The sequence below is a fragment of the Vipera berus genome (genome assembly GCF_964194415.1).
Source record: "Vipera berus genome assembly, chromosome: Z".
Taxonomy (NCBI): Eukaryota; Metazoa; Chordata; class Lepidosauria; order Squamata; family Viperidae; genus Vipera; species Vipera berus.
Window position 1 is genome coordinate 11,900,554 of NC_138205.1, and position 14,403 is coordinate 11,914,956.

The window sequence follows — 14,403 nt, forward strand, 5'->3', positions numbered from 1 at the left end:
AAGCTGGCTCAGGAATTCTGGGAGTTGAAGTCCATGAGTCATAAAAGAGCTGAGCTTGCCTACCCCTGCTCTAGCCTCTTCTTAAAAATCTCCAGTCATGGAGCGCCCAACGATTTCTTGGGGCAAGCTGTTCCATTGGTTAATTGTCCACCCTTGTCACTCTTTTAATTCCAGGTTGCTTCTCTCTTTGGTCAGTTTCCAATCATTGTTCCTTGTCCTGCCTTCTGGTGCTTTGGAAAATAAATTTCAACCCCGGCCTACAGATATTCTCCTTTATTGGTTCCTGCACATTGAATAATCAATATCGATTATTGACAAGAAAGTGCAAATTCCAACCTCGGTATTTTTTTTGCAAAAAAAGAAAAAAAAAGAAAGACTTATTAAATATTTGCATGTAATTTTTTTTTCTTCTTCTTAGAAAGGAGACCGCATTACGTTTTAGATCAGAACCTTTGACTTCGGCGCCGTCACCCCCCCCCTCCCCGCGTCTCGGTTGTTCGATTGGGAACCGAAAGTGTTGACGCTTTTGCAGGGTTTGCAGGCAATGTTTCCGGGAAAGGTCAGAGAGGGAACGGCTGACGTCACTAGGTCATTAAACCCCGCCTCCTCCCTCGGCACGTGGAGGGCGCTTTCTGGCCGAGTCTTCTTCTTAACCTCTTCTTGGCCGAACCGAACGGCGCCGTTTCTCCATCTCTTCCTCTGCCGCGGCGTTTCCTTTCCCTTTAAGAGGAAGCCCCGCCTCTTGCCCGCCACAGCCTCTGTCACGTGACCGTCTCCACTCCACGTGTTTCTCTCTCTCTCTCTCCATTCGGGGATTCCTGCGGATTTTTGCAGCCGCCTTGGGGTGCCTGAAGGAAAGCCTCGCGGTCCGGCGTGGTGAGAGCCGACGTGGCTTAACATAAAATCCTTATTTTAATACGGCTTTTCCTAATTGCGTTTCATCTACAAACGAGCAAAAAGGGTCGGTGTCCGGCCTTCCCTCTTTGCATTTTTTTTAACCCGACCTCCCCACCACCACCACCACCACTCCCGGTGCTTTTAAGAGGGGGGATGGCAGGTAGAAATTCAACAGGGGTAGCTTCAAAATGACGTCTGCCTCCTCTTCCCGGGCCGATCGGAAACGATGCCCCTGAGCCAAGTTACGAATGCAAAGCGATCCTGCCTACCCATGTTCCCCGGTGCTTATAAGAGGGGGATGGCAGGTAGAAATTCAACAGGGGTAGCTTCGAAAGGACGTCTGCCTCCTCTTCCCGGGCCGATCGGAAACGATGCCCCTGAGCCAAGTTACGAATGCAAAGCGATCCTGCCTACCCATGTTCCCCGGTGCTTTTAAGAGGGGGATGGCAGGTAGAAATTCAACAGGGGTAGCTTCGAAAGGACGTCTGCCTCCTCTTGCCGGGCCGATCGGAAACGATGCCCCTGAGCCAAGCTACGAATGCAAAGCGATCCTGCCTACCCATGTTCCCCAGCCACTGATACTTTAGGGATGGATTAACTTTTGATACTGCCAAAGCTGTTGAGGATACAATGAAAAGAGGTTCGGTCAATCGGAATAGAGCTGGGTGGGACCTTGGAGGTCTTCTAGTCCGACCCCCCTGCTCAAGCAGAACACCCTACAACCAGGATTCAAGCAACAGGAAGCCCGCCCTGGTTTTGTTAGGCTGCTTAGATCCTGCAAGTTATAGCAGAGTAACAAGAGTTGGAAGGGACCTTGGAGATCTTCTAGTCCAACCCCCTGCTCAAGTAGGAGACCCTATACCAGGGGTAGGCAACCCCGGCTCTTTTATGACTCATGGACTTCAACTCCCAGAATTCCTGAGTCAGCTATGCTGACTCAGGAATTCTGGGAGTTGAAGTCCATGAGTCATAAAAGAGCCGAGGTTGCCTACCCCTGCCCTATACCATTTCAGACAAATGACTAGCCTTTTCTTAAAAGCCTCCAGTGATGAAGCAAGCACAACTTCTGTGGGAAAGTAGTTCCACTGGTTATTTGTCCTCACTGTTAGAAAGTTTCTCCTTAATTCCAGGTTGATTCACTCCTTGCTTAGTTTCTATCGGTTGTTTCTTGGCCTGCCCTTATGGGTGCTTTGGAGAATAATTTGACCACCTCTTCTTTGTGGCACCCCCTCAAATACTGGAATACTGCTATCATGTCACCCCTAGTTCTTCTTTTCTCTAGACTGGCCATAACCAGTTCCTGTAACATTCTTCATGTGTTTTAGTCTCCAGCCTAGTTGCTCTTCTCTGCACTTTTTCCAAAGTCTTTTTTGTATAGTGATGACCAAACTTGGATGCAATATTTCAGGTGACAGAAATTCTGGTCCCAATTGTGGTTGTAAGCTGAGGTCTGCTGGTACTCTCTGAATTAAAAAGGTCCCCATCAGTAGAAAATGTGCTTTTTTTCTTCCCAGCGTGCTTCTAGCACTGCAGAATAAAGCAGCATTCATTATATTTTTAGTAGCTGCGTTGCATTGTTGGCTTGTGTTCAGTGTTAGATCAGCTGAGGTAGTTTGACCCTGTTTGGAAAGTAAACGCTCTCTGCTCATCCACTGTTTCTCCTGCTAAGGAGAGGGTGTTTGGAAGACAGCCTTCATCATATCATTTGCTTTGAGGAAAATGATATTCGTGCAGTTTTTTGGCATCTTAACGATCCAAATCATTTGTCTTTTGTTCTCATCAAGGACTTCGTAGGCTTGCTGTTGGCCAAGTGATATGTCGGCCAATTAAATGGCTGGAGCCTTCCAAGACCCAATTTATTTTCCTAAGAACAGAAGCTTTAATTTGGAAGGGATTCTTTGCAAGTGGGCAGAATTGATGACCAATGAGTCATTTTTGTGGGGTCAGGAAGGTGGGTTGCTGATGGAAGAGAGAGCCTTGGTGGAGCAGTGGGCTGATGCCTCCTTAAGTAACACCAGCTGCCTGCAATTAGTGCAGGTTCGAGTCCCACCAGGCTCAAGGTTGACTCAGCCTTCCATCCTTCCGAGGTAGGTAAAATGAGGACCCAGATTGTTGGGGGCAATTAAGCTGACTTTGTAATAATGCCGCTTTGGGGGGGCCGAAAGCCCTAATAAGCAGGCATATACATAGAATGAAGGCTATTGCTAAGCACATTGGTTTGTGCTTTAAATTGTAAGCCGCCCTGAGTCTTCAGAGAAGGGCGGGATATAAATGGGATTAAAAAAAAAGAGAGAGGAACAGTGGATGCATTTGGAGGAGGAAGAAGGCGGCTTTCAGGACATTCCGAGGGAAAATAAAGCCTGTTTGGGTGTACATAGGGGGATAGAATGCACTACAGGTCGCCCTCAACTTACAACAGTTCATTTAATGACCACTCAAAGTTACAATGGCACTGAAAAAAGTGACTTGAGATTGTTTTTTAAACTTACGACCGTTGCAGCATCCCCAGGGTCATGTGATTAAAATTCAGCTACTTGACATATTTATGACAGTGCAGCGTCCTGGGTTCGTGTGATCCCCTTTTGGGACCTCCTGCCAGGCGAAGTCAACGGGAAAGCCAGACTCACTTAACAACCGTGTGATTAATTTAACAACTGCAAGGATTCACTTAACCACTGTGGCAGGAAAGGTCGTAAAATGGGGCAAAATTCACTGAACAAATGTTTCACTTAGCAAACTTTGGGCTCAGTTATGGTCGGTGAGGACTACCTGTATTGCAGGCTAACTCTGCACACTGCCAACAGTTCGATCCTGACCTGCTCCAAGGTTGACTCGGCCTTCCATCCTTCCGAGGTCAGTAAAATGAGGACCCGGATTGTTGGGGGGCAATAGGCCGACTCTGTAAACCACCTAGAGAACGCTGTAAAGCACTGTGAGGAAGTGTATAAGTGCTATTGCTACTGCTACATGCCAATGTTCATCTTTTCCAGGAGACGCTATTGTTGAGAAGCCTAACGTTGGCAAAGCAAGGCAGGCGGATCCTTCATCCGAGACCCACTTGGGGACCTGCAATGCCAAAACGAGGAAAGAAGAAAGAAGATGAGGTCCTTCCAGTGGAGAAGGAGGCAGCAGGTATGGAGCTGAGCCCTCGCACTAGAATTGGGATTGATTTGCGAAAGGGAGGTGCCCCTTATTTTATGCTGTCCTGCATTGTAGCATGTTGTCAGGACCCACCCCCATCCACATCTTAGGAAATAAGAACTCTTGGAGCCAGGGCTGTCCAAAAGGAAAAAGTTTACTAGGATGAGATTGGTTTTGGCAATACAAGACGGGATCTAACGGAGTTACATTTCAATCCTATATAAAGCATTCCCATTTCAGCCCCCTCCCCTCATCCATTTGGTCAGGCTCACATGATTTACTTAGGTGTCAGGCCCTTCCGTGGGAAAGGGAACTCTCCTTGTGTTTATTGTTATTGCTTCTTCCTTTCAGTTGCAAATGGAGATGCAACCCAGATCTCTCTCTCCCCCTGTTCCCTTCAGATCAAAAGCTTCCCTGGTCTTTGAAAACAGCCTACTGCAATCTCAATAACCATCCTCTCCCCACCCCCTCGGAGAGATGGCAGAATCCCCAGAATAAGCACAATATTCTAACCATACATTTATGAAATGTGATATAAATGGATTCTGACACATGTTGTCTTTCTGACCTGAGGTCCTTCTTGGTGCTCCTTGACTTTCCAAGTCCTTCTTGTTGGTTAAATTTATTTATTTTATTTATTTTATTTTAATTCCATTTATATCCCGCCCTTCTCCGAAGACTCAGGGCGGGACACCATGTATCCTTCAGCACTCTTCCTCTGACCCACATTGAGGTTTGTCACACTTGGCTGCAACGAAATTAGAGCTTTTGATCTCTGTGCAATGAACTGCCAGCTGGCTTCTTTTGTCTTTCTGTTCAGAGTAGAGAAAGGGAGAGAAATAAATGTAAGGAATCTCTGGTGAATCAAGGAAGCTGTGACATTTCATAGGGATGGGGTTTATATCAGTTAAATTTGTTCAGGGCTCAAATCCAGCAGATCACCGTAGAGCAGTTTGTCTCATCCGGGCCACTTTAAGATGTGTGGACTTCAGGTCCCAGAATTCCCCAGCCAGCGTGCAAGCAGAGGAATTCTGGGAGTTGAAGTCCACCTCTTAAAGCAACTGAGGGTAAGAACTACTGGAGTAGAGCAAGTAGGAATGAGAATGAGAGAGCTCAGACAACTGGAGATGATACAGGTAGTCCCCGACTTACAACAGTTCGTTTAGTGACCATTCAAAGTTACAACGACACTGAAAAAAGTGACTTATGACTGGTTTTTACACTTTTTGCAGCATCCCCATGGCCATATGATCAAAATGGTTGACTCAGCCTTCCATCCTTCCGAGGTAGGTAAAATGAGGACCCAGATTGTTGGGGGCAATTAAGCTGACTTTGTAATAATGCCGCTTGGGGGGGGCGAAAGCCCTAATAAGCAGGCATATACATAGAATGAAGGCTACTGCTAAGCTTGTAAGCCGCCCTGAGTCTTCGGAGAAGGGCGGGATATAAATGGAAATAAAATAAAATAAATAAATAAATAAATAAATAAAATTCGGACGCTTGGCAATTGCCTCATATTTATGACGGTTGCAAGTGTCCTGGAGTCATGTGATCCCCTTTTGCGACTGTTTGACAAAGTCGATGGGGAAGTCAGATTCACTTAACAACCGTGTTACTAGCTTAACAACTGCAGTGGTTCACTTAACTGTGGCAAAAAAAGTTGTAAAATGGGGCAAAACTCATTTAACAACTGTCTCGCTTAGCAATATTTATTTATTTATTTATTTTAATTCCATTTATATCCCGCCCTTCTCCAAAGACTCAGGGCGGCTTACAAGCTTAGCAGTAGCCTTCATTCTATGTATATGCCTGCTTATTAGGGCTTTCACACAAACCCCAAGCGGCATTATTACAAAGTCAGCTTAATTGCCCCCAACAATCTGGGTCCTCATTTTACCTACCTCGGAAGGATGGAAGGCTGAGTCAACCTTGAGCCTGGTGGGATGCGAACCTGCACTAATTGCAGGCAGCTGGTGTTACTTAAGGAGGCATTAGCCCACTGCTCCACCAAGGCTGAATATAAATTTTGGGCTCAGCTGTGGTCATAAATTGAGGGCTACCTGTAAAATCTCTCTTTTTAGATGTGACCAGTGCCCTTTCTCAATCTTGGTTAGAACATGACTCCCATTCTACAAATGAATTAACCAATTCGTGCAAGTCTGCAGAAGAGGAGACAAATTTTAAAAATCAGTCTTGCCTGATTACAGGTAGTCCTGGAGTTACGAGCACAAAATTCGAGCCCAAATTTTCTGTTGCTAGGTAAGGCATTTGCTGAGTGAGTTTTTCCCCATTTCACGGCCTTTCTTGCCACGGTTGTTAAATGAATCACTGTTAGTCACATGGTTAAGTGAATCTGGACTCCCCCATTGACTTTGCTTGTCAGAAGGTGGCAAAAGGTGATCGCACATTGACCCAGGGACTCTGCCGCCATCAAAAAAAATAGGAGCCAGTGCCCAAGCATCTGAATTTTGATCATGTGACCATCGGGATGCTGAAAACAATCGTTAATTGTGAAAAAAGGTCATAAGTCACTTTTTTTTCAGTGCCGTTGTAACTTTGAACGATCGCTAAACGAACTGTCGTAAGTCAGGGACTGTTTCTAGTGGAGTCCGATTTTCATGAAACAAGCAAACACTTGTTTTCCGCCCCCCTCCGCCCTTCATGCTGCCTCTTGTTTCTCTTTCCTTCAGAACCAGAGCCTAAAAGGGCCAAAAAAGGTGGAGCAAAAGCAGAGAAAGAGGCCGACGGTCCAATCTTGTACCAAGATCCTCCTGATAAGCTCACTTCATCCAGTGGCGAAAAATACACGTTGAAGGTCACTTCCTGGAACGTAGATGGTGTCCGAGCCTGGATCAAAAAGAAGGGCCTGGAGGTAACCCAGAAGACGACCCCAGCCTTTTCTTTTCCTACAGTGACCAGTAACTGGTTCCTTCCACGTTGGGTGTGTGCCTGCAGTGGTTTTCCTCTATCCTCACCCAAAGGTTGGACGGAGAATGTCATAAAAAGAGAGGCTGCATCTAGGCATCACGTATCAGATAAGATAACCGTTATTCTGATTTATTTATTTTCTGCGTGCACAGTGGCACCGGTAAGAGATTGCCGGCGGACGACACCCAGGGATAGGGCCTTCTCAGTGCGCCTACCCTCTGGAACCAGCTGCCAGTGGAGCTTAGGACTGCCCCCAACCTCCGTTCATTCCGCCGGGACCTGAAGACCTGGCTCTTCGAGCTCTCTGGCCCAGGCTGAGAATTTTTTAATTTTTAATTTTAATTTTAACTGGGGTTTTATTTATTCAGGGACGGATATAATTTTTTTAAAAAAATTGTTTTTAACTTTTGTATTTTTGTTTTTAATCACCCTGTAAACCGCCCTGAGTCCTTCGGGAAAGGGCGGTATATAAATGTAATAAAATAAATAAATAAATGAATGAATGAAATTCCGATGCCCGCTCTCGAAGGAAAAGAAATTTTAAAAAAAACAACAGCACCCACCAGACAATGTCACCATCCGAATGACACCATCCCTAGCAGAATAAATTAGGAGGGGGAATTGTAAACATTTGTCTAGCTGAGATCAACTCCATGTAATTGTATAGCTTGTACTCGGTTAATAACGCTAACTGGGACTGAAGACACTGTTCAGCGCCATGGTCGTTAAGTCGAAAAAAAACCACATGCCCACCCTGTTTAGCAATAACCATTCTGAGTGCCGTTGTTAAGTGAGGATCTCCCATGACTGTGATTTCCGACTTCCTGCCAGCTTCCCCATTGATTTTGCTTGCAGGAATGTCACAAATTGTGATCCTGTCATCGTGGGACACCACAATGGCTGGAACTTCAAGGACTGGTTGCTAGTATCACTCTTTTCAATACCATTGTAAGTTCAAATTACCACTGAACAAGTAGTAATTAAACGAGGACCACCTATATTGGCAACAGTACTGTATGGAAGCTGTATGGCACAGTTTTGCCTAAGGCCATCTAATTCTATTATTTAATGAAATAATAAACAGGTAGTCCTTGACTTAACAACAGTTCGTTTAAGTGCCCATTCAAACAGTGGCACTGAACAAAAGTGATGCCCATTTTTCACACTTAACGACCATTGTGGCCTCCACGTGGTCACGCAATCCCAGGATCCTGGGAGCTGAATTTCACACATCTGGAGGGGACTCGTGCTGGGGAAGGCTGTTGTAAGTCATTGTGGATCTTGAATAAAAACAATATCTGCATTGTTGCAGGGAGGGCCATTAAAAAAACAATTAGAAAAAAAAGTGTGGCATGGTAAGCAGTGGAGAAGAGAACAGGCAGTCCCCTTGGAGCTACCAGCAGCCAGCTTGGTTGAAGCATCAAGGCAGTGTTGTTTTTATATCCTCTTCCCTTCAAATAAGCAAGAGAATGTACCTCTTTTAGAGTGAGGCCCATAGTTAATGTTTCCTCACTAGAAAACCCAGGAGCATATGATTTTTTTACCCATCTAATATCCTCGTATTTATGACGGTTGCATATGCCAATGGCTTGGGTCCAGGATATCTGAGGGAACACCTGCTGCTGGCATCAAGTTCCCTTCGTCCTGTGCGTTCCCACAGGGAGGGTCTTCTCAGGGTACCGCCGGTAAAAGATTGCCGGCGGACAATACCCAGGGGGAGGGCCTTCTCTGTGGGTGCGCCTGCCCTTTGGAATCAGCTGCCTGTAGAGCTTAGGACTGCCCCTGACCTTCGCTCATTCCACCGGGACCTGAAGTCCTGGCTCTTCGAGCTCTCTGGCCTGGACTGAGAATATTAATTGGGATTTTAAGTGTATTTTAATTGGGGTTTTTATTTCAAGGTTAACCTGTTGTATTGTTTTAATAACCTTGTGAACCGCCCTGAGTCCTAGGGGAGAAGGGCGGTATATAAATCGAATAAATAAATAAATCTGTCCTGAGACTAGAAAGTCTTTAGGCTTGGCAAAGGAATTTTAGTCTTCCCAAGTCAACCAAAGGTTGGGAAGAACGTTCGTAAAAAGGATTTCAGACTGTCAGAATGGATGATTCTCTGAAAACACAATGGGTTCTCCCATCCCTTTTCTCTTCTGGTACGGCTTCACTTTCGTGGCTTTGGTTTGATTGTAAGTTGTCTTGAGGGCACTGGCAAAAAAAAAAGGGTCATAACAATTGCAGTGTTACTCACGTCTTTGTAAAGGAGGCCAGTTTAAAAATTATTACTCGGTATCGCTCTGCCAGTGGGATAGTAAGAAGTGTAAAATGAGGACTTCGGTGACTGTATTAGCTCACTCCCATTACGTTCCGTCCAGTTAGTAACATTAGTTAGTAACATTGGTTAGTAGGTCAAGCCTTACCCTTTGTGAGATTCTGTTAACCCCTTTTAATCTGCAAATCCCATTTTTACTAAGAGGTAACAGCTGTCAACAAGAGATGTCAAAATTTTATTTTTTTTATTTTATTTTATTCTCTCCAGTGGGTAAATAAAGAGGACCCGGATGTGCTCTGCTTACAAGAAACTAAGTGTGCAGAAAAACAGCTGCCTGCTGACATTCGGGATCTGGCCGAATACCCCCATAAATTTTGGGCCTGTTCTAATGACAAGGAAGGTTACAGCGGTGTGGCCCTGCTCTCCAAGAACAAGCCTCTGGACGTCACCTATGGGATTGGTAAGGACTTCGCCATCCTTATTTTGGGATCTTAACTTCCACTTAAGACTCGTGAATTATCCTCTACAAAAACAAAAGCAGTGAATCCTTGTCGCCTTGGGAAATACATCCCTCTGTTCTTGGAGGGCGGGGGGGAGGGAATAGAGGCAAGCTGGGATAGAAGTGAGCATTCTTTAAGGCCTGTCTGGGTGAAAAAAGGAAGGTCTCCAATAAAAGGAGTTTTGTAGGTGGCTGGGCCTATCGTAGATACCATTTTTGCAAGAACGCCTGTGCCATGTTCTCTCAAAAGGTTGAATTGCCATCAGACTTCCCAGAAAATGAAACAGGGTAGATGAGCTAATTCTACCTTTAATTCTAAGGCTACATTAACAGAATCTTGCATGTCTGAAAATGTAAATCTCCCAATGTCTCTTTTTTAACAGCGTGGCAAATTAGGCAGAATCCTTCTAAGTTTCGTTCTCTGCCCCTTATGTGGCTGCGGTTCGCCCCCTCCCTCCTTACGCGATTGTTCCCCAGGTAGCATCTTTGGCCCCACCCCTGCAATTCCCATATAGCATCACAATAGCATTGACACTTATATACCTCCTCAGGGTACCGTCAGCTAGGCAATGTCGGCTGGCGACCCCCAGGGGGAGGGCCTTCTCTGTGGGAGCGCCAACCCTATGGAATCAGCTCCCCCCTGAGCTTCGGATGGCCCAAAACCTCCAATCCTTTCGCCGCGGCCTCAAAACACACCTGTTCCACCAGGCTGACCTAGACTGACAGGCATTTTAAATTAATTTATATTTAGTATTTTTAATTCATTTTTTAAATTCTCTAATTTTTTATTGCACTGATGTTCTCAATTTCATTTTATCTTGATTTATGTACTTATTATATGTTTTGTTGTCAGCCGCCCTGAGTCCTTCGGGAGATAGGGCGGGATATAAATCCCATCAATAAATAAATAAATAAATAAATATACCGCTTCACAGTGCTTTACAGCCCTCTCTAAGCAGTTTACAGAGTCAGCATATTGCCCCCAACCGTCTGGGTCCTCATGTTACCGACCTTGGAAAGGTGGAAGGCTGAGTCAACCTTGAGCCGGTGAGAATCGAACTGCTGGCAGCTGGCAGACAGAAGTAGCCTGCAGTACTGCATTTTAACCACTGCTCCACCAGGGCTCCTGACAAACCCTGGTTTCCTCTCTTAAAGTGCAAATTCACCTCACCAGCTAACGGGGGACCTTTCCTCTTGGGACTTAGTTATAATATGTCCTAAGGCCAACCCAAGATATTGTTGATATAGTAATGTCCACTCTTCAGTATTAATGAGCCCAGCTATTCCTGGATGTTTGCAGGATGCAAGAACTTGGTCTGTTCTTCCTCCAACTACTATTTGACTCTTCTGCAGGCAGTCCTCCTTGCTATAATGCAGTTAAACTCTTAACTCCCAGAATTCCCATCTAATAGCCATATTGAAAGTCAGTTTGGTCTAATGGTTAAGACACCAAGATAGAAAGCAGGGAATCGTGAGTTCAAGTTCCACCTCAGCCATGAAAGCCAGCTGGGTGACTTTGGGCCAGTCCCTCTCTTTCAGCCCAACTCACCTTGCCAGAGTTACTTTCTGAAGAAAAGAGGAAGGTGCATGGAATAGTTAGTCCTCAACCTACGACCAAAACTGACACACACACCCCCAAATTTCTCTCGTTAAGTGAGATATTAAGCGAGTTTTGCCCCACTTTATGACCTTTCTTGCCTCGGTTGTTAATCATATCATTGCCGTTGATAAGTTAGTATAAACCGGATGTTAAGTGAATCTGGCTTTCCCATTGACTTTGCCCTCAGAGGGTCGCAAAAAGTGATAACGTGACTCCCTGGACACTGCAACCGTCATAAATATGAACCAGTTGCCAAGCATCTGAATTTTGATCCCGAGACTATGAAAGATGCTGCAACGGTGGTGTGAAAAACGGTCATAAGCCGCTTTTTTCAATGCCGTTGTAATGTTGGTCATTAAATGGACTGTTGTAAGTCAAGGACTACCTGTATGCTCGCTGCCCTGACTCTTTCGTAAACATAATAAAGGTGGCATATAAATGAATAATGGAAATCCAGATAGATAGATAGATAGATAGATAGATAGATAGATAGATAGATAGATAGATAGATAGATGATAGATAGATAGATAGATAGATAGATGATAGATAGATAGATAGATAGATAGATAGATAGATAGATAGATAGATAGATAGATAGATAGATAGATAGATAGATAGATAGAGACCAGGGGTGTCAAACTGTCGGCCCGTGGGCTGGACGCATCATCTGGAAGCCGCCCCCACCCCATTGCCAGCAATGGCAAAAAGGCTCCGATACGTTGTGATGTCACATGACATCACAAGTTTGACATATCTGATATATAGAGAGAGATAACCTTTGTCATTTTTTTACTGTGGGCACAATGGCACACATTAAAAATGAAATTTAGTTGCTTGCTCTCAAAGTGTGCACATACATAACACACGTTTAAACATACTTTATACAAGATATTCTCAGGTAGAATGACACTAGACAGGGAACTGAAGCTAACATGACCTCCTCTGACTTAAGTTTGTTCAAAGTCAACGTTGCTCTTAAACCTGTCTTCTCCCTTATTGCCACAGGTGAAGAAGAACATGACAAAGAAGGCCGGGTGATCACAGCAGAGTTCTCCTCCTACTTTCTGGTGACCACTTATGTGCCCAACGCTGGTCGGGGACTGGTGCGCCTGGAGTACCGCCAACGTTGGGATGAGGCCTTCCGCTCTTACCTGAAAGGTTTGGCTGCCCGCAAACCCCTTATCCTGTGCGGGGACCTCAACGTAGCCCACCAAGAGATTGATCTGAAGAACCCCAAGGGCAATAAGAAAAATGCTGGCTTCACTCCAGAAGAGAGGGCTGGTTTCACCCAACTGCTGGAAGCTGGCTTTGTCGACACTTTCCGCCACCTTTACCCCAACACCCAATATGCCTACACTTTCTGGACTTATATGATGAACGCCCGGGCTAAGAACGTGGGCTGGCGGCTTGACTACTTTGTGGTCTCCAAAGGGCTTCAGGAAGGGCTGTGTGACAGCAAGATCCGCTCCACAGCCTTGGGCAGTGATCACTGTCCCATCACCCTCTATGTGGCCGTGTAACACATGCAGACGAAGGCCCAAGCCTATTGTAGCTTGAGCGGGAGAAGAAAACCGGAGCTAAAATTATGTGTATGTCTAGGACTACTCAACCCTTTTAGAGCAGTGTTTTTCGACCGTGGCAGCTGTCAGACTTGTGGACTTCAACTGCCAGAATCCCATAGCCAGCCAGGCTGGCTAGGGAATTCTGGGAGTTGAAGTCCACACTTCATAAAGTCACCAAGGTTGATAAAACACTGCTCCAGAGTCAGGATTTGAATATTTCCCCCCGCCCCCCCCCCCATAAGGTAGGTCCATCCCAGGTTGTTTAATACAGTTCCACAATGTAAAGGTCTGTCTTTCAAAAGGCACGTGTGGCCACTTTGGGGCTAGCTGGAAATAAGGTCTTGCTTTGATGCTCCTCTGACTGGACAAGTTCTCCAGAGAAGATAGCTTAAAATGGGGGGTGGGGCTGAGGACTGTGGCCCTTTTACGACTTGTGAACTTCAAGTCCCAGAATTCTTGACTCAATTGAAGTCCTCAAGTCATAAAGGGGCCGTAGTTCCCCACCTCTGGCTTAAAAGGTGGGACTGTAGCGGAGTGGGTGCAAGCTGTTAAAAGCAGCCATTGATTCCTGAGATAGCAAGGGTCATATTGGAGTCTTTTGTTTTCTAGTGTTTGCAAAAAAAAAAAAAAAAGCTACCCCACTGCTGTTGTTCTCCAGTTGTCAGCTCGTCTTCCTCCTTATTTTGACTATTACTCATTAAAAACGTAGCCTGCCTTCACCTTTTTTCTTATCTCGCTGCTTTGAGATGGGTGTAATTCACCAAGACATATTTTAATTTCCTAGAAAACATTAAACTTCCCTTTCATAAAATATACATCGATCGAGCTTGTCTCATTCTCTATTCCGAATGCTATCCGTTGACAATTTCAGCGTGGCCTTTTAAAGCAACGACTTCCTTTTAAGCTTCAACTTTATCCCCAACTTGACGTTCGAAGTGGTACGGAAGAATTTCCCTCCCCAAGTTGGTTTTCACAACGGCTTTGGTAACTTACATATTTTGCTCTTTACAACAGCGCAGCCATCTTTTTTATTTCCAATCATGGAAAGTTGGCAGATCATTTATTTCCCCTTAAGCTAAGTGTACATTCCTCTGCATCCATTTGCTTGAAGGTAAAGGTCTCCCCTGTCTGGTCGTGTCCAACTCTGGGGATGGGCCTCATCTCTCATTTCTTAGCCAAGGGAAGCCAGCGTTGCCCGAAGACAGTTTCCGTGGTCCATGTAACCAGCATGATTGTAAACCGAGTACAAATCATTTCGTTGGCCACGTGACCAGCATGGCTGTACACCAAAGGTGCATGGGACCCTGTTACCTTCCCACCAAAGTGATACCTACTTACCTACTCACGTTTGCATGCTTTCAAACTGCTAGGTGGGCAGGAGCCAAGGAACGGGAGCAAAACCCATCACGCGGTGTTCAGGTCTCCAACTGGATTTCCAGCTGACAAGCTCAGCATCTTCAACCACTGAGTGATCGTGCCTCCTTATCCATTTGCTAAATTTTGGCTAAAGCA

General features: G+C 45.3%; 1 protein-coding gene across 2 annotated transcripts; it reads left to right on the plus strand.

Moving 5' to 3' along the window:
* Positions 1–768: 768 nt before the first annotated feature.
* Positions 769–14,188, plus strand: LOC308678363 (DNA repair nuclease APEX1-like). 2 transcript variants are annotated; one of them, XM_081345501.1, is made up of 5 exons: positions 769–876; positions 3,888–4,029; positions 6,729–6,979; positions 9,497–9,689; positions 12,335–14,188. In XM_081345501.1, exons 2-5 carry the CDS (start codon positions 3,969–3,971, stop codon positions 12,847–12,849), a joined length of 1,020 nt encoding a protein of 339 aa, XP_081201627.1. In that variant the 5' UTR covers positions 769–876; positions 3,888–3,968; the 3' UTR covers positions 12,850–14,188. The 2 variants fall into 2 exon arrangements, with proteins under 2 accessions (XP_081201627.1, XP_081201628.1); XM_081345502.1 differs by lacking the exon at positions 769–876 and having other exon boundaries at positions 3,893–4,029; positions 6,729–6,910.
* The last annotated feature ends 215 nt before the right edge of the window (positions 14,189–14,403 follow it).

Excerpts from the sequence above, each read along its gene's own strand:
- LOC308678363 (XM_081345501.1), top strand. The coding sequence starts at position 3,969 with ATGCCAAAACGAGGAAAGAAGAAAGAAGATGAGGTCCTTCCAGTGGAG. Across the intron at positions 4,030-6,728 it reads AGTGGAGAAGGAGGCAGCAG|AACCAGAGCCTAAAAGGGCC; the intron begins GTATGGAGCTGA and ends TCTTTCCTTCAG. Across the intron at positions 9,690-12,334 it reads GGACGTCACCTATGGGATTG|GTGAAGAAGAACATGACAAA; the intron begins GTAAGGACTTCG and ends TTATTGCCACAG.